Below are 27,808 nucleotides of genomic sequence, written 5' to 3' on the forward strand. Positions count from 1 at the left end.
ATCTTTGGGATTGACTCCGCTGTAAGCCTCTGGTTTGCCTCAGTACCGCTCTGTGTCTGGGATAGATAAGGATACGCGCACTGTGGTGGAGGTTTTTCGCGCCCATTCGTAATTTGAAATTCAAATAGTGTCGGGAAAATGTATCGCACTCATTGGAATCGCAAACGAATCTGTTATCTCGCGGTCATACTGATTCTACTTTGGTTCCTATTCCGCGGCGGTTATAACGATTATGAAATCACCGGAATAATTGAAAATACAAATCCGAAAGATGTTTGGGAGTTTGTCGCTGACTTCAGCAAAATGATGATATTGAATCCAACAATGTGAGACGCATGCATAACGTAGTTCTGTAGATTTCAGATACTTGTATCTCATGCATGCCTTACTGTCTACCACCCTTTGTTTTAACTATGCTCGTTACTTGTGCAATTAGTGTAACAGTTTTGAGTGCGTGATTTATGACCAGAGCTGCTTCCAGTGCCTCCGTTTCACTTGACTTGAAAATGGCCATGCACCCACATTTATTTGTTTAACAAGATCGACGTACTGGGGCTGTTGGGAGCAGATGCCGCTAAAAATAAAATTTTGTGTAAACTATTTGAATTTAGAATTGGCAAAGTGTAATGGTACTCATTAAGCTGAACATGTTTCGGAAAAAATATTAGAAAATTTACCAACTCGAGGAAAAAATGAGAACAATGAAGCCCGTCCTGAAATACCAAAGAGAGAGTAAAGATCAGAACGATTTTTCGGGATCTTTAACATAAAATATTATTGATGTACCATATTAGAGTGTTCTTCAAATTGAATCTTTTATTTTTGGAAAAAAAGATAATGATTGAGTGCTGGTTTGGGGACGTGATGACAGTATTCTCTAAGGGGAACCCCAAGATTTGGACTTGCAAAATAACTAAGCCTACTTCTGTCTGAATATGTGTATTTATCATAAATGGCGCCCAATGTGGGGTACTGAGATCATTCAGTTTCACGAAATAGAACTCTGAAAAAAAAAAACCTTTTCTGGTGTCCAACTTCACGTCTAAACAGTACTCCCGGCTAATACTGCACGTACACTAGTGGCCAACTTTTCAGCTTTAATAATTTCCCACTCTATTTACCAGAGAGAGAGAAAATCCGGGCACAGGGTAAATTATGTTGGCCTCCTATTATCCTTTCTGCTTCTTTGCTGCGTGCTCTAGGCTCTTAAGAAAATCGAAGTGCCAAGCAATTTATCTCGGACGATCCTACCTACTTAAAAGAAATAGAGGGACCGGTGCGAATACATGCTGTGACCAGAATATTCGAGTATTGCTCGCGGTTCATATCAGTAAATCGGGCATGTTTTCAGGATCAGCCTATGCTTCTATGCAAGGTTCTCATAGTTCATCTTATAAATACGGTTGCCAGATACAATACACGCGTTTACTATTCCTTGTCTTCGACCTCCACTGATAGATCCGTTTCTGGTCCGAATCCTTTCATCATCATCATCATCATCATCAACGGCGCAACAACCGGTATCCGGTCTAGGCCTGCCTGAATAAAGAACTCCAGACATCCCGGTTTTGCGCCGAGGTCCACCAATTTGATATCGTCAAAAGCTGTCTGGTGTCCTGACCTACGCCATCGCTCCATCTCAGGCAGGGTCTGCCTTGTCTTCTTTTTCTACCATAGATATAGCCCTTATAGATTTTCCGACCGGGATCATCCCCATCCATACGGATTAAGTGACCCGCCCACCGTAACCTATTGAGCCGGATTTTATCCACAACCTGACGGTCATATGGTATCGCTCATAGATTTCGTCGTTATGTAGTCTACGGAATCGTCCATCTTTATGTAGGGTGCCAAAAATTCCTCGGAGAATTCTTCTCTCGAAAGCGGCCACGAGTTCGCAATTCTTCTTGTTAAGAACTCAAGTCTCCGGGGAATACATAAGGACTGGCAAGATCATTGTCTTGTACAGTAAGAACTTTGGCCCTATGATGAGACGTTTTGAGTGGAACAGTTTCTGTAAGCTGAAATATGCTCTGTTTGCTGCCAACGTGCGCGGATCTCATCATCTTAGCTATTATCGGTTATGATTTTCGACCCTAGATAGGAGAAATTATCAACGGTCTCAAAGTTGTAGTTTCCTATCTTTATTCTCCCCATTTGACCAGTGCGGTTTGATGTTGTTGGTTGGTTGGTTTTTGGTGCTGACGTTACCACCATATATTTTGTCTTGCCTTCATTGATGTGCAGCCCAAGATCTCGCCACACGTGCCGCCTGCTCGATCTGGATGAAGGCAGTTTGTACATCTCGAGTGGTTCTTCCCATGATGTCGATATCGTTAGCATAGGCCAGTAGTTGGGTGGACTTAAATAGAATCGAACCTCTTGCATTTACATCAGCATCACGAATCACTTTCTCGAGGGTCAGGTTAAAGAGGACGCATGATAGGGCATCCCTTGTCGTAGACTATTGTTCATGTCGAATGGTGTTGAGAGTGATCCTGTTGCTTTTATCTGGCCTCGCACATTGGTCAGGATCAGCCTAGTTAGTGATTCATTTGCCCATATTTATTACTAAAATGTCCTTCAAATTGAATCTCTTATTTCTGGAGAAAAAGATTGTTATTGAGTGTGGGCTTGGGGACGTGAGGGTAGTATTCTCTATGGGAGAGTACCAAGAGTAGGACCAGAAAGATGATTAAGCCCACTTGTATCTGAACATGTATGTTTATCATAAATAGCGCCCAATGTGGGGTTCTGAGAACGTTAAGTTTCAGGAAGTAAGCTCCTGTAAACATTAAGCTTCTGGCTAAAGCTTCAGGTACACTTATGTCCAGATCTTCATTCAATCCCGCCCTGATTATTCGTTTAACTTCTTTGTTGGGTGCCCCAGACCCCTAAGAAAACCGGAGAGTTTAGCAATTTACCCCGGATGCATTTGCTTGGCGCTTCGTTATTGACAACATCAGCATTCCTGTGCCACTATGGATTGCTATGGATCTACATAACAGGTCTCTCATTGACACTGTAACTTCCTTTATGTCATCAGGAAAAATCTCATCCTGTTCATCCAGCACTCTTGCCATCATATTTGAAGATATTGCCAACCCATGTATTCGCGCACTTCTTCAAAAGTACCGTAACATCTCTACCGAGGCGTCGTTAGCTCGTGGTTCAGCACCACATCAACACTACTGCCTCCCCATTTTTCTATAAAGTGCGTCCATTACCACCGCAGAAGCTCGCAGTTGCGCGGGAAGAGTTTCGAAGAACTTCCTAAGCAGGGTATTTGCATACCTTCAGACAGTTGTTGGTCTTCGTCACTTCTCATGGTCCCTAAACCTAATGGCGAATTGAGTTCTTGTGGCGACTATAGACGTCTAAATGCTTAGACGATTCCAGACCTATACCCCATCCAACTCATCCACGATTTTGTGCATTATATCACAAACTGCCGTATTTTCCCGACCTTGGCCTTAAGGCATACCCTCATCTGTATCTTCCGAAGACATTTCGGAAACGGGTCACCTTTCGGACTCTCCCAGTTCACTAGGACGACTTTTGGACTGCGTAAATTTTCAGAGATTCATCCACTCCGTGCTATTTGGATGATGTTCTGATCGCGTCTTCCTCTGATTCCGAGGATTTAGAGCAACTCGAGTCCATTTTCAACGTCTCCTGCAGGCCGGTCTAGTACTTCCCGTCGAGAAATTCAAATTCTTGCAATCGCGGGTGAGATTCCCTAGCCACCTGATTACCCCTGAAGCCATCCAACTGGGCCCAGTCAAGGTGCAAACAATTTCGAGTTTCCCGCTTCCAAAAACGATTGAGGATCTGAGAAGGTTCTTGGGCATGTTAAGCTTCTAGCGTCGTTTCTTGCCCAAGGCCGCTCACTATTAATCGATTCTCAACGCCTTCTTGTCTTGGACGAAGACCAAAGGCTCTCCCCTGATTGTGTGGTTCCCAAAGGCTGTCCAGGTGTTTGAGACCATCAAGCAACAGCTATTGGATGCTACACTTCTGGCATTCCCTCAGTAAAATGCACCACCAGCCGTATTCGTCGATACCTCAGACATTGCCGTAGGTGCTGCTCTTTACCGAAAAGGGATTCAAATCTGGCAGCCATTGAGCTTATTCTCCAAACAGCTCAATGAGGACCAACTCCAAATACATATTTAGGGAATTTCTTATTTTTGGCTCAACATCCAGTATATACTGCGAGACCTTAGACAAGGGACCACGGCCATACAATTCAGTCGATTTCCGAAAGGAAGGATTTCACGCTGTTCACGATTTGGTGCACCTAGCCATTCGGACAACGAATCGATTAGTAACCGCGAAGTATTTCTGGCCGTCTATGAACAAGGACATTAATTTTTGGATCAGACAGTGGGTTGTAGGCCTGAAGTGTAAAACTATAAAGTATGTGAGGAAAGAGGAAGGAGTGTTCCCTCGGCTTACCAAGCATTTCCACACAATCCACCTCGACGTCATTAGCCCTTCGCGAGACTCGCACGGTTTCAGGTATCGCTTCACAATCATCGATAGGTTCACGCGGTGGTAGCCTATGCTTATTTGTGTGCTTCCTGTTGCTCTGAAGATATTAGCCAAAATTATTCACAAAGCCTCGAAAGCATGATAGGCAAGGAGCTGGCTAGTTTCTCTCTGAATACTTGGCTCCGATCGAGTAGTTTGTAGTGGGTTATGCCTTGCCCGTTCCACTACACGCATAACAACCGATTTTTTTTACTTTGCAGCTTTTCTGTACACGACACAAATCCCTCAAACCACTTCCGTAGTTTTGGCGCCTCGATTAATAGCGGAAAGAAGTAGGTGTCAAATGTAGAAGCTTCAAGCATTCCACACTAGCTTGGAACAATAATAAATTTAGATGAGCTCTTTATTGAAGCGGCAATGATTCAAATACGTGGAGTTAAATTAAACTGCAACTTTAGAAACATGGTCCACTCATGCCGGCGGGCGGTTCGAATCAGAAGGGAGGAAGTTCATACGCCGGCCTCGTGCCAGGCCGGTAGCCGTGCCGGCGGCGGAGGCGAAGTCACTACCGACAATGCAGTCATAGTTCATGCCTCCGATGTGCCCCCATATGACTTCGCCGCAGTTGCGGGTTCAGCGAAGAAACCCGGGACATGATCTCGCCAATGGGGTTATCGGGCGAACCTGACGCTTCGCGGGTGCTTGTTTAGAGCGTCCACCAGTTCGGTGAATACCTTCAGCCTCGACAAGGGGACCGTTTGGGCTCGCTCCGAACGTCGAGCTTGAATGAGTGCTCCGTCGCTCAAGGACTTTAAAGGGGCACTCGTATGGTGGATGCAGTGGCCTCCGAGGAGCGTCCACCCTACCCTGTGGGTATGTCTCGAGGTCCCTAGATGTGTTGACCTCCGGCATTGTGTGTCGGGAAGTTGCAGTCGGCTGCAGTTTCAAAACCGCATCCCTGAGCAGGTGCAGCATGCTGGAGTCGCTTAACCCTGCTCTGATTTCCAACGCAGGGTCGGCGGGGATCCGCAGATTCTCTTTGTACACCATCTCCACGGGGCTGGCCGTGAACTCCTCTCGGTGAGCTGTGCGAAAGCCGAGGAGGATGAAAGGCACTACCACGAGGGATTGTCGCGAGTCATTAAGGCGGCTTTTAGTGTCCGGTGCCAACGTTCCAGCATCCCACTGCACTGCAGATGGTATGCATTGGTCCTGTGATGTTTGAAACCAAGGAGTTTAACTCCGAGAAAAGAGTAGACCTAAATTGCATTCCTTGATCGGTGATGATTACGGTTCTTTTACCAAGGCGCGGGATCCACTCTCGACAGAGGATCTCGGCGCATGATTGTGCCGTCATGTCAGTCAGAGGTATTGCTTCACTCCACCGTCTAAACCTGTCGATGATTTTGAGGCAATACTTGTATCTGTGTGAGTCTCGCAAAGGGCCAACGATGTCGAGGTGGATGATGTGGAAGCGTTTGGTCGGCCGAGGGAATATGCCTACTTCCTTTTTTTAGGTGCTTGCTAATTTTACACTTCTAGCACGCGATGCACTGTCTGACCCAAGAGTATATGTCCTTTTTTATGGACGATTAGAAGTGTTTTCGTGTGCAGCGTGAAATAATTCATTGCGGCCGGAATAAATGGCTTAGGTTCCTTGTCTGAGGTCTGCAAATTGCATCCGGTGGTACATATAGTCGCTTGAGTTCCGATTTTACCGTGGTACTAGCAAATCATCGGGGACGATGAGGGTCTCGGCGTGCGACTACCCGAACCCCTCTCTACCGTGACTGCGATCGAGATCTACCTCCCGAACGCAAAGTACCTACCGTTGCTGCAAGCTTCGAGACTGCGTCCGCCAGTGTCGCTAACATTGCCTTCAGGTTTTCCACCTCCCGACGTGTGTCTTTAGACACTTCCGTGACCACGGGGCGTACGTGGCCCTCGTGGACTTTATCGACTGTGGCGGACAACACCATCAGCGACCCCGAATCCGCGCAGGTCAACATGGTGCGGGTGCTCTCCGGGAGGCGCTGCAACCATAAGGACTTAAACAGCTCTGAGCCGACCTTATCCTCACCCAGTTGTTTCATTTCTCGAAGCAGCTGGCTGGGGTACGGTCATCCAACGTCAGTTCGTTCAGCAAGTTATTCAGCTTCACTCTCTCACTCACGGACAACTGGCGTATGAGCTATTCTTTCAGTTTGACATAGGAGTCCTCCAACACGTCCGTGACCAAATCAATTGTCTCCTCGTCGAGACCGATAAGGGCGTGGTTAAAACGCGTTTCGTCTGTTGTGGCGCCTGCCGGTACAAATTGCGCCTCTAATTGGCGGAACCAATGCTAAGAGTGTAGCATCAGCCAGTTGTTGTTGGGATTTATCATACGCGCGGACAGCCTCTTCAGATCATATAATCTCTCGTGTGTCCTTTGTTTTGGGGCCAGACAAGTATGCGTTCAAAACGGACTGGTGTTGGGCAGCCTTGGGCAAGAAATGACGATAGAAGTTTAGCATGCCCAAGAACCTTCACAAATCCTTCAGTTTTCGGACACGGAAAGCTTGTAATTGCTTGCACCTTGTCTGGGTCGGGCTGTATTCCGTCAGAGGAAATGAAGTGGCCGAGGAATCTCACCTGTGTTTGGAGAAACTTGCATTTATCAACGCTCAGGACTAAACCGGCCTCAAGGAGACGTTGAAAAATGCACTCGAGATGGGCGAAGTGCTCAAACTTTGAGGAAGAAGCGACCAAAACATCATCCAAATATACGAAACAGACGTCGAGGTTTCGCAGGACCGAGTGAATGAACTTTTGAAAGGTTTGCACCGCATTGCACAACCCGAAAGTCATCCGTGTGAACTTGAAGAGTCCAAAGGGTGTGCATATTGCCATCTTTGGAATGTCTTCTGGAGCTACAGGGATTTGGTGATAGGCCTTGGTTAAATCCAAGGTCGAAAAGATGCGGCAGTTTGCGAGATGATGCGCAAAGTCGTGGATGAGCGGAATAGGACATCGGTCTGGAACGGTCTGTGCGTTTAGCCTTCTATAATCCCCACAGGGGCGCCACTCGCCATTTGGCTTAGGGAACATATGGAGTGGGGAAGATCAACAGCTGTCCGAAGGTCTGTAGATACCCAGTTGCATAAGATGTTCGAATTCTTTCCGTGCAGCAGCCAGCTTCTGGGGTGGTAGGGGACGCAGTTTTGAGAAAATAGGGGAACCAGTAGTGTTAATGTGGTGCTGCACATTGTGCTTCACTGGTTTAGAGAGACTACATTCGGTAGTAATCTGGCTAAACTTTTGGAGAAGTGCCCGAACACGAGAGTCATTGTTGGGAAAAGATGAAATTCGGCCTGACGAATTAAGGTTGGTTGTGGAGTCTATAAGGGACCTGTTCTGTCTACCAGCAACCCATAGTGACACAAAAAGTCTGCACCTAAAATGGGGAAGCTGACATCCGCCAGGATGAATCGCCACGGGAACGTCCTACGCAAGCCAAGACTCACGTCCACTTGCCTGTACCCGTAGGTGTTTCAGATGTTGAGGAAATAGTCGATGATGTTGGGGTAGGGGAAGAACCGAAACCTCCGCACCAGTATCTACAAGATAGTGCCTGCCGAGTGTCATAAATAGTTAGGCGACGTGGCGCTGCGTTCTGGGTGGCCGTCGTCAGGACCCCCCGCGGACCTAGTTTTTTGAGGTAGGCGCGAATTTACACGGGATCGTACATCTGGAGGCTTTTTCGCCGAATCTGCGATGGTACCAACAAATGCTTCGGTCCGTAGGTTGTCCTGACGATCTGCTACCCGATCGCCTTTTTCGAGTAGAAGACCGCGAGCGAGCTCGCGACCTGGCGCCCGAGCGATGAGCGTCCAGCGTCGCCCTCATCTCGGAGATATTGGCCACAAGCGCGGCCAGGTCGTCTCGAACCAACGACTTTGCACATTGCCAGGAACCAACAATAATGGCATGCTGTACTTCACGTAGGGCTTTATGGCAACCACATAAAAATATTTTTAATCTTATCAGTCCCGTTTCAACTTTTCCGAAGTATCTAGCTTTGACTACGAAATGTTTCGTTTCTAACATTTCAATTTTTTTCTTTTTCAGCATAAGCTTCAAGATAACAGACGATAGCGGAAACTACGAACACTGGAAATATTCAGTGATCTATAAAGAGCGGTTATCACATTGGCCCTACTGGGAAAACGTTGGCATGGCCGATTATTCAGTTCGCTATGAACAAGCAGCTTCCACAGAAATCTACATAGTCGCCTCGAAGCACACAACGTGTTTCCTCGCCGGCTTCTACTGTTGTATGTGTTGATAATGAAACCTAGATTGATATCAAACTGGATCTAATAATTTTGTACATAATTTCAGTATCATCGGAAGGCGACTTCCGGTTCGCAGCCAATGGTTCGGATACGTTCTGCCGTGAGAAGGTGAGATACCAATGCCCACCCTTCTTTGGACGAATGTGCCGGCGCGAAGTTGAGTTTCAGCGGAATGCAATAATGGAGAATTTGAAAAAGCATTTTAGAGATAAAACTGAATGAAAAGATTGTAGATTGATTGTAATTAGATAAAATATATATTTTCATAGAATCTCGAATGTAATCTCGCACCTCTTTAAAGTATTTTAAAATATATTATTAGTTTTCATGTCTAATCTTAAAAAATACCACAGCGTTGTTAGGTAGAAGTCCATAATGAAACACTAATTCCTCTTAATTCCGCTTGATATAGTAATCGACATACTATTTGCCTTTACAACTCCAACCTCGCTTTCTCTAGACTGAATTCGAAAGACATTTCGATTCAAAACCAGAACCGACTTTTGATTAGTTTTCAAAATTTGCACTAAAATTCCAATAAAAATTCAGCGAAAACGATCACTTCCAAACTACGAATATTAGTCTGTAAACCAGAGGTCCAGCCTCTTACGTTTTGCTGGCTTTGAACTGCCTTCCTGCGGAGCGCCGTTTGCGGGAGTCTTTTTTATAAGCCACTTTGTCAGTCCATTGGGCGTCACAGGAGTGTGACGCTGTGATTTTGGTGACTTCTTAGAAATTGCTGGAGATCCCTTCTGCGATACCGAGCTCATTCGTCGCTTGGGAGTTTGTAGGAAATTGTCAAAGTCTTTAGTCGTGGTATCAGGCCTGTTGGACTGTGTAGAATCAAACGACTGAGACGAGAGATATTTGGTGATTTTATTTCGATGCGAATCGCAATTCCAGGTGGTTTTTCCTAAGTTTGGAGTATGAATTTCTACCATATCTGCCAATATGCCCGAGAAAAGATAATTATTTGTTTTATTCGTTCCGGAATAATCTCCACTTAATCGCTCGAGACAGGATGGTGCCGACTTTTTACTTGATGCCCTTTGAGGGTTGTATAAAAGACTACGAGATCTCGGAGACTTGCCTCTTTGCGAGCAGAAGAAATCGTATTCATCGTAATTTTCAAAGATATCCGGCGATGGAGATATAGTTCCCGATTGTATAACTTTCCGTGAAGTGGTACTGCTGATGCGGGGCACCGTATCCTCGCTGTGCTCGGTTGAACTCGATAGAATGACTATTTGCTCAGGCGGCGAATATATGTGAATTTCACTTGAGTCCGGAGGAGCTAACGTCTTACTAAGAAAATCAATGTTAAAATTGTAGTTTGAATTTGGCGAAGTATCAAGCTGTTTTGCTTGATCTATAATTTTTGCTTCGGGATCTGGATGATATTCCAATTTCTCGCCTTCACCAATTTCACTTTCGCTGTCCGAGCTCACATTCAACGGCTCCTGTGCCTCTTGCTTTGCCACTGCAGGACTTGCTTTTCGTTTCTTTTTCTTAATCTTTTTTTCTTCGGCTTCAGCTCGTTCAATCATGCGGAAAACATCGACAATAGCATTTCGGCTAGATGCACCACCTTTTGCCTGTCTTGTTTTCCGATCGGCTGATCGCAAGCTCCGAACAATTCTCTCTTGACTTACATTTATGTCTGATGTGCGATGATGACGACTCTTTTTCTGAGAAGTTTTGACAGAAGGGGAGGGCTGCGGCGCTTTATCTTTCTCGGACTTCACTCCTGACGATCCACTGGTTGATGACCGTAGAACTCTTAAGGCAGCCGGTCGTTTTACATTTGGTTGCGTGGGTTTGCTTTCAACTTCATTGAATTTTGCCGGAGGAATGATAGATAGTTCTTCGGTGTCAGATTCGAATAACAATGGTGACATGTCTTCAGTATCGTGTATTATTTTCTCCTTGTCTGCTTCCGAGTTTATTGCATTTTCGTTGATTTTTTGTACCTCATTGTTGAGGAGATTTTCAGTTTTTGGATCGAAATATGTTTGGAAGAGCTCTTCCGTGTTTTTTTCTGATGACGAGCTGAGAACTTTAAGTGAACCAGAGCTGCTGGATAAGGATTTTGAAAATTCTTTTTCTTGCCATTCCTGCAGGCTTTTCTCGTATTCTGATGGGGTGACTAGTGGGAGTATATCTTCGAATTGATGCTTGTATCGGCGTAAGCGAAAGTCTCTGTGGAAAAAGAAAAGAAAGATAATTTGAATTTGGTTAAGTCCAAGATATTGGTTGCTTTCGAGGTTGATATTAGAACCTCCTATGTTACGCCCATTCAAAAGATAACTATTAAATCTACTGCAGAGTTGCATTACCTTATCGACCTCATTGATGCTCGCGCCCTTTCTCGCCTTCAAAGTATCATGCCCCGCAAAATACAGCAAGAGGACATGTAGGGGTGCGAAGTTATCCGTCAGAGGCGCGATGATCGTGTCGAAGAAGATGAATCAAGAAGAGTCGAAACATAACCTCCAGTCAACACGCACGCGTTGGTAACGAGCTTACATAAATTGTATTTGGCGATTGTTTAGTAATAAATGTTGTTAACAGTTTCCGTGGCGAGTGTTATTTAATTTGCCCTACAGACCTCAACGATAGTGCGAACAGAATCAACCTACGATTGGTGACCACCGAACGTTTTCTTTTGTGAGGAAGCAACGCGCACGCGGCTGAAACGAATCACGCGTGTTTTTGGTCGGCATTTTTCACGGTGCAGCAACATCAATTTAGCTACCTTAATTCGCCAGCGTCGTGGTAAGTGTTCGGTAAGTTCGGCAAAGTTATTTCTGAGCTCGATCCGAGTTTCTTACGCAAGGCGCAGATTTAGTTGAAGCTCCTCCGGCCGCTAGAAACGCTGGAATGGCTGATTAGCGCTTTCGCCGTATCGGAGGAGACAAAATATCAGGAGATATAACATGGCCTCGAACTTGGCGACCAGCACCCGTCACAGCTCTTGCACGTTTTGCGCATCAAAAGCGCCTCTAGGGTCTCGGAAGCGCTCTTATAGTCGCTTTGGTTACGTCGTTTGCCCGAGGACATTCGAAAAATAGTAAGCGCATCGGAAGTCTCGGATTTCTCGCCTTTGGCGGAGGCAGCTAACAGGGCCTACGAAGCACGTGAACCGGCGAACGTGGCGGTGGTTGAGCGCCCCAAGCCATTTTCGCAGTTGGAGGAGATAAAAAAGGAGATATCCGCTTTCCGTACAGAGCTGAGCAAGGTTAACGTCAGACCGGCGTCTCGTTTGTCGTCCAGACGTAGTTCACCATCGCCCGAGAGGATCTGTTTCTACCACGCGTGTTTCGGAAGTCACGTTCGCCGTGTAGATGGGCCACAGAACGAAGAAGGTCGGAAAACTAGTGCCGATGCTGCCAAGAGCAATTGACAGCGTGCAACGACCAAGCCGGCTTCATGTTCGCGACGAAGCAACGGGCCTATTGTTCCTAATTGACACCGGCGCCGATGTCTCGATAATTCGCCGTAAGCATAACACCCAGCGCCTGAAGCGGTCGACATACACGTTGTTCGCGGCCAATGAATCAAAAATTAGTACCTTCGGTCAGCAGCCCTCAGCTTAGCGTTCCAGCGGAGCATGCCGTGGAAATTTTGTATAGCCAACGTGTCTCGCGCAATCATAGGCGCCGATTTCATTCGCCATTTCGGTTTAGTGATCGACGTTAGAAATCGCCGTGTGGTTAATCCGACAACAGGCGAGTCAACTAAAGGGCTGCTTATAGTCAGCGGTGCGCCAGCAGTCGCTACAGTCGGTAGACAAACGCAGTACCACCAAATCCTCAGGCAATACCCGGCGTTTACCCGCGTGGGTCCCAGGATGTCAACTCAGCGGTCAGCAATGGAACAGGACATCATTACAACTGGGCCAGCGGAAAAAGCAAGGTAGACTTGCTGAAGGCTTTGTATCATATTCCAATCGCAGAGAGGGATATTCCTAAAACGGCGACCATTACCCCGTTCAGTTTGTTCGAGTTTGGAGTAATGACGTTTGGGCTTTGGAATGCTGCCGCTCAGTCCTTCCAGAGTTTCCTAGATGAAGTGCTACGAGGTTCGAGGTTACGAGGCTGTCCTCGAGCAGAAGCAGGCCGATCAATGGTTGCCGCTTGCCGCAGCATTTACTCGAGGGTGCTCAGTTTGTCATCAGGGCGGATCATAAACTGCTAGTGTTTGCTTTTACTCAGAAGTCGAATAAAGCAACCGCGCGCCAGACTCGCCACCTTGCTTACATATCGCAGTTTTCGACGCGAATCGAACACATATCGGGACACACTAACATTGTTGCAGACACCCTATCTAGTGTGGAAGAGATTTATATGGCAACGGATTTCGACTCCTAAGACCTGGCGGACGAACAATCCCGCGATTTAGAGTTGCAGTAGTTGGTGAGTACTGGCACAACGTTGTTGGATTTGAAAGCTGTCCCTATCCAGGGTTCAACTATTTGGTGCGACATTTCTCTGCCGACGCCTAGGCCCGTCGTTCCTAGGAGTATGTGGACCCTGGTTGCATGCAGTGCCAGCGTGCTAAGGTGGCGAGGCATACCAAACACGTCAACCAACACTTTGCGATGCCAGACCAGTGTTTCCAGTAGGTGCATATTGACATCATCGGACCATTTGCGTCGACGTGCACTTCCACTCAGCCGAGCCTTCGATTGCAGTCCGGCGTATGAGCGCTGCATTGTCACCAGCGTTGTCCGTGCGTAGCCGGTCACCGCTAGTACCCGACATACGCTTACGTGATATGTTGCCTACTATTAGGTCACACCAGCCAAATTTGCGGGTATATCCCCCTTCGCATCGTCGACGTCATGGTGTGTTAAAACATCGTGATGAACGCCATCACTGCGAAGGGAGTGATGTAGGGGTGCGGAATTATCCGCCAGAGGCGCGATGATCGAGTCGAAGAAGAGGAATCATGAAGAGTCGAAACGTAATCTCCAGTCAACACGCACGCGTTCGTAAAGAGCCTACATAAATTGTATTTGGCGATTGTTTAGTAATAAATGTTGTTAAGTGTTTCCGTGGCGAGTGTTATTTAATTTGTCCTACAGACCTCAACGATAGTACGAACAGAATCAACCTACAGACATTGCCACCGTGGTCGAATGAACATCTGTCCACTCTTAGCAAACTGACTAGCGAGGTCTTCAACGTCTGCTAGAGGCACAAATACTGCCAGCTATTCAAGAACTGCCTGAAAAAAAAAACAAGTCAGCCATCAAAACTGCCAGGAAGCGATCTTGACTGGAATGTTGTCAGAACATCGAAACCACCAGCGAATTTGCGAGAGTCAGTAAGATTCTGGACAGGGACCATAGGAGCCCATCCATTTTACAAAAGTAGCTAGTCCACACGCATTTCCTCGCCAGTGAAGAGGTTTGTGGATCAGAACCTTGGTACGCGGCAGCCCCGGTTTTGTGAGATTATCAAATCGGTAATTGCCGAGAATAAAATCAACTGGAGTGTAAACAACTTCTCTGCATATAAATCTCCATGTCCAAAAGCTTTTCATGCTCTAGAAATAACAAGAAAAGCTTGTACTGTGGATTCACTGCAGCTGCATTTCTTTCAGATACATACCGCACTCCTGGAGATGCACGCGCATGATTTTCATATCGAAAGTTGGTAGACGCAGCCATGAATCCGCGAAGGATTTTCCGTCAAACAGTCCTACCTCTTTCGTGTTGGAGACCATAGAGCGTGTCTTGTGCGAGCGTCAGCGTGACCCGCTGGCAACTGTCAGGAGTGGAAATTACTCGCACTTCTTAACAGCCGTTGAATTCATGGCGAAGGCTCAATTCGTGCGCCGCTATTATTGGGGATAGCAACATCAGCAATATGCGCGGATCGATCCATCTTGAACATTAACAACGTCTTTGACGCCGTACCACATATTCTGGCAGTTGTCTACCCGCTTTTTTATTATGAGTTTTTACAAGCTCGGGTGGCGAATGCGCCGTTCTGAATGGTACAACTTGGCGCCAACGTCAACGCCAATATTTCGAATGCCTAAGGCAACATTCTTCCCTTAGAGGTCCGGTTTCAGCACCCTATACGCTGCTTTATGCAGATGATGTTTTCCTGGCGTCTCATAGCAAAGCTGATCTAGAGTAACTTGTACAAAAATGGAATGATCGCCTCATGCAGCATGGTTTCAGATTGAATCTGAATAAATCTGAATTTTTGACGACCGATCCCCATGAAACAGGGACTGTTACTGTCAATGGCAGTAACCTGCCCAGAACTGAGCGATTTAACTATCTCGGGTCAACGCTATAAGCCAATGAAGAACTGCGTTATGAAATTGTTTCAAGCATTACGGCAACGTGATTGAAATGGCGTTCCACAACTGGCGCTGTTTGCTGCTGTTTCTTAGGGATAAGATGGGCAATCTCCGCAGTGAGGAAGGGTGGAGGTTCCTGCAACCGACAAATTACCTGATTTATGTTATGTGCCATTCGACCGTGCATAATGGAGAACTTTTTAGATCAGAAATTCTGCGCCCGACCTTTACCAGGATCCTTCCAGTTGTGGGAGCTGTTTATGGCTCGTCGAACTTTCTCTTCGGTAACTTCCGCAAAATTCGTGTCCGACATAATGACATGGTGGGTGACTTTAGCGGTAATCCACTCAGCATGCTGAGTGACTAACCCAATGTCCATTCCAAACCAAACCGTCTGGAGTGAATCTCGCCATACCGTTGCCATTGACTGCATACGACCGAACGTTTCTGCTTTAATGTGTCCGGATAGCTCAGTGGTTAGAGCACTAGGCTGTCATACGGAAGGTCGCGGTTCAAATCTCACTGGTGGCAGTGGAATTTGTATCGTGATTTGACGTCGGATACCAGTCGACTCAGCTGTGAATGGGTACCTGAGTCGAATCAGGGTAATAATCTGACCACATTGCCTCCTAGTGTACCGTTACGTTCTTGAATGAAGTGTTCTAACACACTTCAAGGCCCTGATCCAATATGGATTGTTGCGCCAACGATTATTATTATTATTAAAATTTCAAATACAGGTGTATTCATGGGGATGGCATAGTTCCTCCTCACTTTATTCTTCATCCGTCTGTTGGCATTGCCACTGCTGATTTGAGGCAGCCAATGCCCTGCCTTAGTGAGTTGCGTCGACATTTCAGACGACCATTTCATGGTCTCTCTTCATTCACTCAAACCAATAACAAGAAAGGGAATCTTTTGACCGTGCAATCCGACATTCGCAACTGCACCACAATACACAAGTGATTTTAGTTGCAGTAGTGACATATCAGTACACAGTCTTGTTTCTCGACTCATTGATTTGAGATGGAGATGTTGATGATGCATAGAGCCTGAGAATACATTTCCTTTCATTTCCAAAAGTTTTTTACATGCTCTTTGAAATTGAAGATTTCAGTCGGACGGTGACACCTGCCGTGCGGCGTGGTGTTGTTGATGCCGCCGTCTCTGCCCCAATCGACTCTTGATCACCAATTTCCAGGATGTCCTCAAACCGAACACATTCTGATGACCGTGGAGATTGTGTGTCTACCAGTAATAAAGCAATACTGTCCGTAATACGCTGCACAGTCACTTGTGGGAAATGCTCGACGAATCTCTGGTGCAACAGTCACCTACCCCCGCCGTTGATATTTCGTAGTAGAGGCGGATGATAAAGAGATTCATTTCTTCAGTCCAGTTCATCCTCTGCTTACGCGAGGCCAGCTCGACCGCCTCACAATAAGCGGTTTCGATGCCATACTGACATTGACGGGAGCACGACTTAGTCACTATATCAGACAATTCTCGCCGGTTATCCGTACTTGACTACAAATTTTTTTCTCATTTTTAGCAGTACATTTTGTACTTAACTGTCAGGTGTGGTGATAGCTTCCGCAGTGAGTAATCTGCAGGACTACAAAGCTCTTGCACTTTCCTTATCTACCCTCTTAGACACTGCGGCATGCAGTCATTCAGAGTGAAGCTATCCATCCCTACCCCTTTCACAACCAAGCTTGAAATCGGCTACAGTTATTATTATTACTTTTTGATTTGTTTTCCTTAACTTTAATTAAATTTACTCATTTATTAAAGCAATGAATCAAGGGCAGTATAACAAGCATCATCGATCTACATCATCATCATCAACGGCGCAACAACCGGTGTCCGGTCTAGGCCTGCCTTAATAAGGAACTCTAGACACCCCGGTTTTGCGCCGAGGTCCACCAATTCGATATCCCTAAAAGGTGTCTGGCTTCCTGAGCTACGCCATCGCTCTATCTCAGGCCGGGTCTGCCTCGTTCTCTTTTTTTACCATAGATATTGCCCTTATAGACTTTCCGGGCTGAATTATCCTCATCCATACGGGTTAAGTGATCCGCCCACCGCATCCTGTTGAGCCGGGTTTTATCCACAACCAGACGGTCGTGGTATCGCTCATAGATTTCGTTGTTATTTAGGCTACGAAATAGTCCATCCTCATTCATTCATTCATTCTGCTGATTTGTTGGTAAAACTTTCGCGCCTGAGGCGGTTGCTCCCTGTTCTTTTTGAGTTCATAGACTTGTTGGTTCTCCTAGGCTTCTTTCTTCCGTCTGTGAAGTCACTTCTCCGATCGACGGAGTTGTTGGTACGTCTCTGCGCGTGCCCGCGTTCTTTGAGAATGCAACATTACTCGGTATGCGCCATTCTTCCGTTCCGTTGCTAGCTTACATTCATCGTCAAACCAGTCGTTCCGACTCCTTTTGCGGCTGGGGCCAAGTATGTTTGTGGCCGTATTTATAATAAGGTTCTTCAGGTGATTGTGAAGATGATTTGCTGATGATTCATCTCCAGGATCTCTGTTGACTGCGGTTATTGCGGCATCCATTTCCCTCTTGTAGGTGTTGCGGAGGGCTGTGTTGTGGATGGCTTCAGTGTTAACTCTCACTTGATTGTCAGAGGGGATTGTAGGTTGTGTTGTAATTCGAGCTCGGGGCACTATGCCAACGAGATAGTGATCTAAGTCTATATTGGCCCCCCTAAATGTTCTGACGTTCATCAAGGCTGAGAGGTGGCGGCGTGCAATCAGCACATGGCCAATTTGGTTGAAAGTGATCCCGTCTGGAGGGGCCCATGTATGTTTGTGAACCGCTTTCTGCGCAAACCAGGTACTTCCAACAACCATTTCGTGCGATACTGCTGACTGAATAATTCGCAGTCCGTTATCATTGGTATCCCTATGTAAGCTATGGGAGCCAAAGTATCGCCTGAATACGGGCTCCGTCCCTACTTGACTGTTAAAATCCCCAAGTATGATTTTGATATTATATCTGGGACAAGCTTCGAGGGTCCACTCAACTGCCTCGTAGAAGGTATCCTTCTCTGACTCTGCAGTCTTCTCTGTTTCGGTTATATTTTCTTCGACCCACACGTGAAACAATTAAAATCCGAAGCACAGCGATCATTCAGGAAGGAAAGCATTGGGGAAAACTAACCGAAGCCAGTGCTCAGAGGGTTTGCCTCTTCCCCACCTAAAACACACACAATCGTAGCCACAATGGGGACAACTGTATTTCTCAACTCATATCTACCTCGAGCTTGGAAACAAAGATATCCCAATGACTAAGATTCACAGACTCACCTGCAATAGTTCAAAATCTTCTCCCTTCTTTGGAAATACGCTTCCAATACCGCTCGGTCCTCCGCTAATCTGCCTTCTGGCTTAGGCAATGAAAACTTCTCTTCGAAAACCTTCAACTTCTGATATTTCGCGTCAAGTCTTCCGCACAACCGCAGAAGGCTGTGCAATTGTTTGATATCCAACTGAAAGTGGTAAACAATCGACATTAACTCATTCCCTAAAATGACGCATGACCTCACTTACAGTCACATCGGAACTGGCCACAATCAATGAGATCCGGTTCTCGAAATGTCTCAGGAAAAAGTTCAGACATGCCTTGGAGGTGGTCAAGTCGTCTCTATCGTCCAGAATGACGCAGTTGAACACCGCCTTAGCCATGCCGGGCGACTTCCGCAGGTTTTCCCAAGTGACGAGGAAGACATTGTTATCACTTCCGATTTCTGGTCAATGACGGTCACAAATTAAGATAAAACGTTTGGTAGGAATTGCGTAAGGAGATCAAATTTACCGTTTTCCTCGGCCAACAGCTTAACGCGCAGCTTGGTCAGCGCGTCCAGGTGGAACTGCCAGTTGCGGATGCGTTCGGCGTTCTTCACGATAATCAGGCACCGCTTGGAGTTGTCGGGCGGGAGAACCGCACTCAGGAATGCACCGACCAGGGCTGTTTTCCCAAGCCCACTTTCGTCGTTCAAAATGCAAGCTTGGTTGTTCTCGAAATTTTTGTACAAAAACCGAATCCCGTCCAATTGGAAGCTGGTGAGGTATTGCGCCAACTTCCCTAGAACGCGGTGAGTACTACTCAGGATTAAGTCTTGAGCTAGGCGCTCGGCCCGAAAATGAAAAATATCGCGCACCATTTTTTGGCGCCACTCAGCACTTGCAGGTTATGTTCCTCCGCGAAAATGTTTATTTACGTCCGCACCACACTCACTTTCCACTCCCACCGCACTTCAGGAAAAGTTGAGATTTACATTAACGCGATGCAGTGTCAAATAAATCGCTACCATTACGTAAAGCATTTTAATGTAGAAGAATATGAAGAACATGGAAAATGATCTCGGAATTGCTGTGCTCGTGGACAAATTGAAATCAAACTCCTCGCGCACTGTACGACTACGTAGAAGCGAAAAAATGAAGTTAATCATGATTTCACGTAGCAGCGGGTGCTAACACGAAACAGTTTGAACGCACTGCATCGTAACAAACGAGTTATTTAGCGAAACAATGAGTAAATCCGTGGCGGGGACTGAATATAATAAAGAAAGTCGTGACTGAGTCGGACCAATGTGACGTAGGCGATGGACGATGGGAAATTTCATAATGACAGGTGATTTGTGGAGACTAATTTCGGGCGGATGTCGCCGTACTTTATCCGCGATATGAGTCAGTCTTTAATTGCAATTGATTTGTGGACGTGTTAGAACCGTATTATCTTAGGATTGATAAGGGTTTCTTTCATGAAATCAGGTTTTGAAATTGTAAACATAAGGGCGGAAGATATTCACCACGGAGGGGAACAAGTGCTGCCAGATTAGATTTCAGTTGAATTTTTTCTGGGACAGGAATGCAATTGGAATCAGGGAAAGTACGTTAGGATTCCATGTAAAAAGCAATAAAAATTAAAAATCACATTTCACTGGAGTTCGAACTTGTGGAGCGAACAAAAAGTTTATCAGTGGTTGTGAAAATTCTAGTAAATTTAATAACATTTTCACCTGTTCTTTTTTTCCTTTTTCTTGTGATACCGTATTATCCACAATAAAAGACATTAAAGGGAGTGCGTTAGGAAGTGTACGGAAGAGACCGTATGGGGACGATTCCCCTGAAGACATGTTTGTTAGGGGCATACTGAAAATGAAAAGTGCGACAAATATGCCGACCCCCAATAGTTTCATTCTTTAGCTACCCTTATGGACGATGAAGTGGACCCTTCAGCAGCACCTGGAGCGACGAAAATAGTTAAAAAGGTAGAAATTACCTTCGAATACGTTTCCCATATCGTCACGAGAGATCATAATAGCGATCATGAATGAGCTCGGCATCAAAGATTTTAAAATTAAATTGATGTCAATTGGCACAAAACTATTTGCCGATTTGCCTCATAAGTGGACTCGCTCCAGGCTCTTCTATAAGGCAAAAAATACAGGGTGCGGCAGCATAACTTCCTTTTTTAAAATGCGCGCCACTCAGTTAGTTGATGTCATAGCGGAGCGCTAGTGGTCTCGTTCAAGAGGGGATACTGTAAAGTTTTGTCCCGACACGGTTCAGTCGCCATCATGCGTTGGAATAGTGAGGAGCGTGCCTTTGCCGTTGAGGTTTACTTTTCAAGCGGATGTTCGGTTATTGCAACACAGCGTGCATTTCGGAATCGCTTTAATTTAGCCCCGTTGGCTCCCGTCCCAGACCGCAAATCAATTGTTACATGGGTCACTACATTCAGACAAACTGCAAGTGCGACAAAAGGAAGAACTGGAGTCCCTCGACCCGTTAGTTCACCTGAGAACATTGAAGCAGTGAGAGCGTCAATGTTGCGATCGCCACGGCGTTCTGCGCGCAAACACGCTTCTGCCTTTGGACTATCCGATCGTTCTGTGAGAAGAATTCTTCGTGATGATTTTCATTTTCATCCCTATAAGATGGCGATAGTGCAGGAACTTTCAGAACGTGACTTCAATTCTCGGATGAACGCGTGTGAGCTTCTTCTTGATGTCGTTCCCGAGGGTGCTATTGTTTTTTTTAGCGATGAAGCCCATTTTCATTTGTGTGGGTCGATTAACAAACAAAACATGCGCTACTGGGCTGACACCAACCCTCGAGAATTGCATCAAAAGCCTTTGCATTCACCCAAAGTCACAGCGTGGTGTGCAATTTCCTCAGCTGGAATTATTGGCCCCTGGTTTTTTGAGGAAAATGAGGTTACAGTGACAGTGAATTCGGACCGGTATGTAAACATGCTACAGAATTTTTTTTTCCCACGGCAAGAAAATTTGGATTTGGGGGACACTTGGTTGCAACAAGACGGTGCAACAGCACACACTTCAAAAGCATCGATGGCTGTTTTGAGGGAACACTTTCCAGAGCGCCTTATCTCAATTAGAGCCGATTTGGAATGGCCGGCACGCTCTCTCGATCTGTCCCCTTGTGATTTTTTTCTATGGGGTTTTTTGAAATCCCGTATTTATGTGAACCGTCCAAGAATCCTACAAGATTTGAAGACCAACATCCAAGAAGAAATTGCCAACATAACACCTGCTATGCTAACAAGAGTCATGACAAACGCCAGAAATCGGTTTACGCAATGTATGGAGAATGGGGGACGTCACCTAACAGATTTGATCTTCAAAACAATGTAAATAAAAACTTTAGACATGTACCTACATTATAAAAAATAAATAAATATTTTCCGATGCATACAATAGTTTTTATTGAGTTTTGAAAAAAGGAAGTTATGCTGCCGCACCTTGTACTTGACCAATGGCAATGATGATGGTGATGCTCGACTGGAGGTATCGTTGATCCGAAATCGGGGCTGGATAATTTTGGAGAAGGCTTCCACAACCTTTCTCGTCTCTGAGCCGTTGAGTGGAGGAGCATACCATTTACTTGAATAGTGCAGCCGTCGCTGGTCGTTAATATTTTAAGTCATCTTGGGTGCACTCAGGAAGGATTTATCTTGTTGGAAACACGATGTTAACGGAGGCCTGGTCAAGTTCGAAATAGTTTAACTGGTGGAAGTCAACTGCAAAAGTGCTGAGGTCGACCTGAGGGATCAGATACCGGCCGCCTCCTGTTGCTTGAAGGGTGGCCGTCACGTGTAGTAGCACGCTGTCACACCTTTCCTAGTAGACCTCTTCTTTTCGTTTTCGCCGCCGGGAGGTCAAGGAGCTCATCGATCTTGCGGGTGACATACTTGCATTTGAAATCTAGATATTTTATTAGCACGTCACAATGGGTAGTTCTCTTGGCCTTTGACCGACTTAGGAGATCATTTATATTCCGGCGATCTTTGATCGCGGTCTCCTTTGGTAGCGGTTCCTCAGGAAATTCCAGTGGCAGGGGGTATAGATGCACTATGCCAACTTGCTTCTCTAGTGAACCATGGTAACGGACGGTAACTGGTCCTATTTTTCCATCCCTCCCGGGATTAACGACGCTAATACGAGCCAATAGCCATCTCGTCGGCGGTGTTTCTCTCTTCTTAATAAGAACTACTTGTCCGAGCTTCATGTTGGGATTCTCCTTATCCTATTTGGGCCGGGTTTGTGAACGGTGCAGGTATTCCCGAGTCTACTGCTTCTGGGATACCTAATGCAACGCTTTTATCTGCTGCCATCGTTCATACAAGCCATGATGACTCCAGTCCATTTCCGATAGAGCTTTTAACGGACAGCGGACCAAAAAATGACCTGGTGTCAAGGCCCCCAACTCGTCGGGGTTGTTGGAGAGGAGCAGCAGAGACTTCGAATTTAACCATGCTTTCACCAGGCGTGATACTAAACTCCTCGAACGTTGGTACCCATCGAGCTTCATCTAAAATGCATTTCAGTTGCCGTTTTGCTGACTTCGCAGCTGCCTCCCACAACCCGCCAAAATGCGGCGTAGCGACTGGGGTAAAACGCCATGTAACACCGTCCATCGATGATATCGTAGCGACCTTTCCTAACGCGACTCTTATTGCCTGTTATACCTTTTTATCCATCTGGTTGTTGGCCCCAATAAAATTTGTGCCGTGATCGCTGTATATTTCCGCACATAGCGTACGTCTTACTCTAAATCGGCGGTCAAAAAGGATTCCATTGCCAAATCGCTTACTAATGCCAGGTGTACTGCTTTCGTCACCATGCAGACGAAAATGCAGACATACCTTTTTAGGGTTGCTGTTGAAGGACCTTTTGACATCTGTGTCTTGAATGGGCCAGTATTGTCACAATGCAAAAATGGCGGACTTGGCGTCTCCTTGATTTGGTCCGCGGCTGCTAAGTAGGGCGTGTAGGCTCCGCCCTTGACAGCCGCCACTGCCTCACCAGCCTGGAGGATATCGTCATTGAGTACAAGGCCTTGATGGCCGCTTGGCTGTCGGTCAGAATGGCTGTGTTATGTTTGGGGCTCGGATCATGCTCCAGTCATCGACAGATTTTACGTATCGGCAGTACTTCTGTACTTTACATTGGAAGAAAGAGCAAGCCTTTGTTCAGGTAGGTGGAATTGAGATATCCTTGTCTTGGTGGTGAATAGTATCAGTTCCGGTTTGGTTGGCACCTTCCATGATGTCGCTCATAATGGACGGAAACATCCCTGACACTAATATCACTATTTCGTCGGCATACACCATCACCTTTACCCCGCTGCTGTCCAATATTCACCGGAGAGATGGCGCCACCCTGAAGCATGCCTCTGTTTACAGCTCTAGTCAAGCGGTTGCCTCCCAGATCTGAATGGATTATCCGGTACTTACGAAACAGGTCAGGCTGATTGGTCGAAAGTCCTTCGCGGACTCATGACCGACGTTCTTGTCGGTCTTTGCTTTTGAGGGATCTTCTAACGTCGGCGGTATCGGGTTAGGAGCCACCCATCCTTTTCATCCCTGCAATATATAAAAAAACAGAATCCCCATTGTTTTTCAACGCCGACAGCAGTATTTCGCAAACTCGCCGAGTTCAGTTGATTACCGGTCCACCTTTCTAATTCTATCTCCTCTCTCTCCTCTCTCTATCTCCACCACATGTGAGTTCTTTCTTAACAAAAAGCTGCGGACGGAGAATGATGAAGGCCGCGCCAAAAAAGCGGGACAAATTGTACCAATTGGTACTCCAGGTTGGGGGTTGGGTAGGGCTGATAACCTTACACGAAAAACAACTTGTTTCGAAGCCACAAAAGGAGACTTGGACTGGATTGACAATACAACGACGAATTCGGCAACAATTTGCGCATTTTCTTATGGAGCCTGCGCTCCCTGTACAAAGAAGGAACTGCCAAGCAGCTAGCCGAGACCCTGTCCCAATATAGGACTGATGTAACAGCGTTGCAGGAGATGAGTTTGACAGGGACCGGTTTTCTTGAGAAGAGCCACTACACCATATATTATAATGGCCATTTAATAAATCATGTGCTCGGAGTAGGTTTCTTAATCAGCCAAAAATGAAACCTGTTGTTATCGGCTTTGAAAACATAAGGGAAAAGTTATGCACTCTGCGTCAGGCGCACGCCTCTACAGAGGAGACTAAAGAGTCGAAGCCTGTCTGAAGTATGACATTAAAACCGGATTTTGACAGTCAAGTAGGGACGGAGCCCATATTCAGGCCGAACGTCGGCTCCCCAGGATGAAGCCCTACACACCTCGATGCCCATCCTGACTTCCGATAGAATGGGAATATTGGAGCGATGGGTTGAGTATTTTGATAAACTGTTCAACAACCAGAACATCGGCGAGCTGGAGGTCCTTCCAACTGAAGACAATGGACACATACTGCCGCCACTAACTATAAAAGAAACACTCTGTGTAATTCATCGGTTTAAAAATCATAAGTCAGCAGGAGCGGATAGAATTACGGCCGAATTGGTTAAATATGGAGGTTCATTAACTGATGCTCAAAGTATGAGGCACCGAATCAATGCCTGACTACTGGCAACGACGCGTTATCTGTCTCATACATAAAAAAGATGGTATCACGCAGTGCAGCAATTCTAGAGGTATCACGTTGCTGAGTACCAGCTATAAGATATTCCCCTCTATCTTGCTAGGACGGATAGCCCTATATACCCAGGATTAGCAACAGATCAGATTTTCTTTTTGCGGCAACTGTTGGAATATGGCCATCAGTTGCACCATCTTCTCATCGACTTTAAAGCTGTCTATGATAACATAGCCCGGGTAAAACTGTACACGGCCATGAGAGAATTCGGTATCCCAACGAAATTAATAAGACTGACTAGGCTGACCCTGACCAATATACGAGGCCAGATAAAAGCAACAGGACCACTCGCGAGACCATTCAACATTAACAACTGTCTCAAACAAGGTGATGCCGCCCTATCATGCGTCTCTTCAACCTGGCCCTCGAGAAAGTGATTTGTGATGCCGATGTAAATTGGAGAGGCATCATCCTCTTCAAGTCCACTCAACTACTGACGATATTGATATTATGGGAAGAACAACTCGAGACGTAGAAACTACCTTCATCCATTTTTTTTTTGTATTAGGATCCGGGGATCGTAAGTCCGCATCCACTTCTTCTTCTTCAGCCTTTGTTTGGTTCACAAGCGGGATCGGCTCGTCGGGATCGGTTCCGCCATTTGGTTCTATCAAATGCCAGATCTTAATGTAATCGCGAGGCTTTTAAATCCTCATCCAGCGTATCAACTCACGGTTGTTTCGTCCGACCTTTTGGCCGCTTACCATCGATTTCGATGTTCAAACCAATCTTGGCAAGTGAATTCTCGTTGGCGCGAATTACGTGACCATACCATCGAAGACGCCTCTTTTCGCCAGTTTTCCCATTGCGCAATACTTACCCCACTTCCTTTTTACTGTGCATTTTCCCTACTTCGAACAACAACAACACATTCGAGGTGAATAGCAGTCTAACCTCGAAATCTATTTATTTACAGTTTTGACGTCTGGGAAAATTTGTTTACAACAATTGGATCGGAACTGCTTTAGAGTTGGAAGCATTCGTTGAGCTATGGAAATTGAGGATTTCAAATATGACACTGTTTTCATGGAAGCCCTCCAGGAGAAGAAAACCATTGTTGGGTTCCTGGAGTTGGTTTTCAATTTCCTGGCAAGAAGGTAAGTTGGCAGAGTGCGTCCTATTTCAACGATTGAGGCTTTAGTCAATCCATTTTGCTTGCAGAACCGATTTTTACTATGAAGCAAAGAATGAAAGTGAAGGTTTAGGATTCCCGCCAGGGGTGAAGGAGAAGATCGTTCAGCAAGTATGGCTTATATTGATGTTTTTCGGTTCATTCCACTAACAAACATGATTCCTGTTTGTAGGTATTGTTCAATTGCGACCCGAAGCATGTAACCGCTATTAGCAGGATCCCGGAGCAGCATGGTGAGGTAGCCAAACGTGGAAACTCTCCTCCTTCCCTAGCGTGCTCCCCGGTGGAGGAAGCTGAAATTGTTACTAGTCCTTGTGAAGTCGCTGTGGAAACCGTAGTTGAGACGACACCTTTTCAATTCCCACCACAATCTGCATCGGAAATCAAAGCGAATAACAAACCAAAACCCGCTATTCTTGGCTTCCAGCAAAACGAGTATTATAACGGAGCGTGTTATGATAATTACTGTTGGTCGCAAACCATAACCGAAATAGAAGTTTACGTGCTTTTGCCGGAGCACATTTCATCGTCGAAGCAACTCAATATTAAGATCGAGTCAGATTACGTTTCCATTGAAGACAAGGTCAAGCCGGAAACGGAAATATTGAAAGGAAAACTGTCTCTGAAGTGCCGTAGTAGTAGCGCCGTGTGGAGCATATCCAACAGGAAATTGCAGATAACTTTAGGTAGGAAAACTCCATCGAAATGTATTCTCTTCCCGGCATGTAGGTCTCTTTCTTTCCAGACAAGTTGAAAGAAGTTTGGTGGGATCGATTCCTTGACACTGAACCGAAACTAAACCTCTCAAAGATGGACTGCTCGCGGCCGCTTGAAGAACTGCCGGAAGAATCACAAGCGGCCATAGAAAAGATCCGTTGGGACCAGCAGCAGAAGGCGCTAGGCCTTCCCACTTCGGAAGATTTGAAGAACAGGGAGCTGCTGAAGAAGGCCTGGGACGCGGAGGGGTCGCCCTTCAAGGGAACCGCCTTTGATCCGTCCCTTGTAAAGTTCAATTAGGATAACGACTCAGCCATGAATTCAATAATTAAATGTTTGTTTTACCCAAAACGTGTTTTATTAGTCATTGAGTTAGCTTAGGCACTATAAAGCGAGCAGAGATTATTTCCACGCTTAACAGGATGAGTAAGTGTCAAGTTTCCAGCGTAAATGAGTGCATGCAATTGTTAGGCAGTGTTCCCCGAGCTCAGATGCTCCTTGACTCCGGCTTCTAGTATCGCTGGTGCTTCAGTTCCGTCTGCTTCCTCGTCAGCTGGCATTTCTGGTAGATGACGTCGTTGTGATCCGTGGACCAGGCGACGTACATGTACAGCGTGAGTAGACTGGCAAGGACTAAGCGGTCAATGCTCATCAGGTTCGTGACCCAGAGAACTGTAGTCAGTCCAATGAAGGAAGGGTGGCGCACATGCCCGTACAAATGCTTTAATTCGAAGGACTTGTAGGCCATTGGGGGCGCGTAATTCTTCATGTCGTAGTACACCTGGCGGACGAAATA

At 46.1% G+C, this 27,808-nt stretch overlaps 4 protein-coding genes across 4 annotated transcripts in view; 2 read left to right on the top strand and 2 right to left on the bottom strand.

Moving 5' to 3' along the window:
- LOC119647869 lies at positions 1–9,157 on the top strand. The gene is made up of 3 exons (XM_038049139.1): positions 1–326; positions 8,605–8,810; positions 8,878–9,157. Exons 1-3 carry the CDS (start codon positions 139–141, stop codon positions 9,051–9,053), a joined length of 570 nt encoding a protein of 189 aa, XP_037905067.1. The 5' UTR covers positions 1–138; the 3' UTR covers positions 9,054–9,157.
- Positions 9,066–19,462, bottom strand: LOC119647866 (protein suppressor of underreplication). Its single transcript, XM_038049136.1, has 4 exons — positions 18,980–19,462; positions 18,715–18,911; positions 18,472–18,653; positions 9,066–11,030 (listed from the first exon to the last, which is right to left on the bottom strand). Exons 1-4 carry the CDS (start codon positions 19,326–19,328, stop codon positions 9,410–9,412), a joined length of 2,349 nt encoding a protein of 782 aa, XP_037905064.1. The 5' UTR covers positions 19,329–19,462; the 3' UTR covers positions 9,066–9,409.
- LOC119647867 (nudC domain-containing protein 3) lies at positions 11,413–27,368 on the top strand. Its single transcript, XM_038049137.1, has 5 exons — positions 11,413–11,606; positions 26,080–26,260; positions 26,325–26,406; positions 26,468–26,981; positions 27,041–27,368. Exons 2-5 carry the CDS (start codon positions 26,154–26,156, stop codon positions 27,310–27,312), a joined length of 975 nt encoding a protein of 324 aa, XP_037905065.1. The 5' UTR covers positions 11,413–11,606; positions 26,080–26,153; the 3' UTR covers positions 27,313–27,368.
- The window catches only part of LOC119647868 (nurim homolog), a 1,130-nt gene continuing 673 nt past the window's right edge, over positions 27,352–27,808 (bottom strand). The window contains exon 3 of the mRNA XM_038049138.1: positions 27,352–27,793. Coding sequence (XP_037905066.1) covers positions 27,524–27,793 — 270 coding nt within the window. The 3' untranslated portion in view covers positions 27,352–27,523. The remainder of the gene's footprint in view (positions 27,794–27,808) is intronic.

Source organism: Hermetia illucens, chromosome 2 (genome assembly GCF_905115235.1).
Source record: "Hermetia illucens chromosome 2, iHerIll2.2.curated.20191125, whole genome shotgun sequence".
In the NCBI taxonomy this organism is placed as follows: domain Eukaryota; kingdom Metazoa; phylum Arthropoda; class Insecta; order Diptera; family Stratiomyidae; genus Hermetia; species Hermetia illucens.

What these genes read in the sequence shown, in the direction of transcription:
- LOC119647867 (XM_038049137.1), top strand. Translation starts at nt 26,154, where the DNA reads ATGGAAATTGAGGATTTCAAATATGACACTGTTTTCATGGAAGCCCTC. An exon ending in TTCAATTTCCTGGCAAGAAG is followed by an intron (nt 26,261 to 26,324) that starts GTAAGTTGGCAG and finishes TTTTGCTTGCAG; the next exon opens with AACCGATTTTTACTATGAAG. An exon ending in GAAATTGCAGATAACTTTAG is followed by an intron (nt 26,982 to 27,040) that starts GTAGGAAAACTC and finishes CTTTCTTTCCAG; the next exon opens with ACAAGTTGAAAGAAGTTTGG.
- LOC119647866 (XM_038049136.1), bottom strand. Translation starts at nt 19,328, where the DNA reads ATGGTGCGCGATATTTTTCATTTTCGGGCCGAGCGCCTAGCTCAAGAC. An exon ending in TGGCCAGTTCCGATGTGACT is followed by an intron (nt 18,654 to 18,714) that starts GTAAGTGAGGTC and finishes TACCACTTTCAG; the next exon opens with TTGGATATCAAACAATTGCA. An exon ending in AAGATTTTGAACTATTGCAG is followed by an intron (nt 11,031 to 18,471) that starts GTGAGTCTGTGA and finishes CTTTTTCCACAG; the next exon opens with AGACTTTCGCTTACGCCGAT.
- LOC119647869 (XM_038049139.1), top strand. Translation starts at nt 139, where the DNA reads ATGTATCGCACTCATTGGAATCGCAAACGAATCTGTTATCTCGCGGTC. An exon ending in ATGATATTGAATCCAACAAT is followed by an intron (nt 327 to 8,604) that starts GTGAGACGCATG and finishes TTTCTTTTTCAG; the next exon opens with CATAAGCTTCAAGATAACAG. An exon ending in CCTCGCCGGCTTCTACTGTT is followed by an intron (nt 8,811 to 8,877) that starts GTATGTGTTGAT and finishes ACATAATTTCAG; the next exon opens with TATCATCGGAAGGCGACTTC.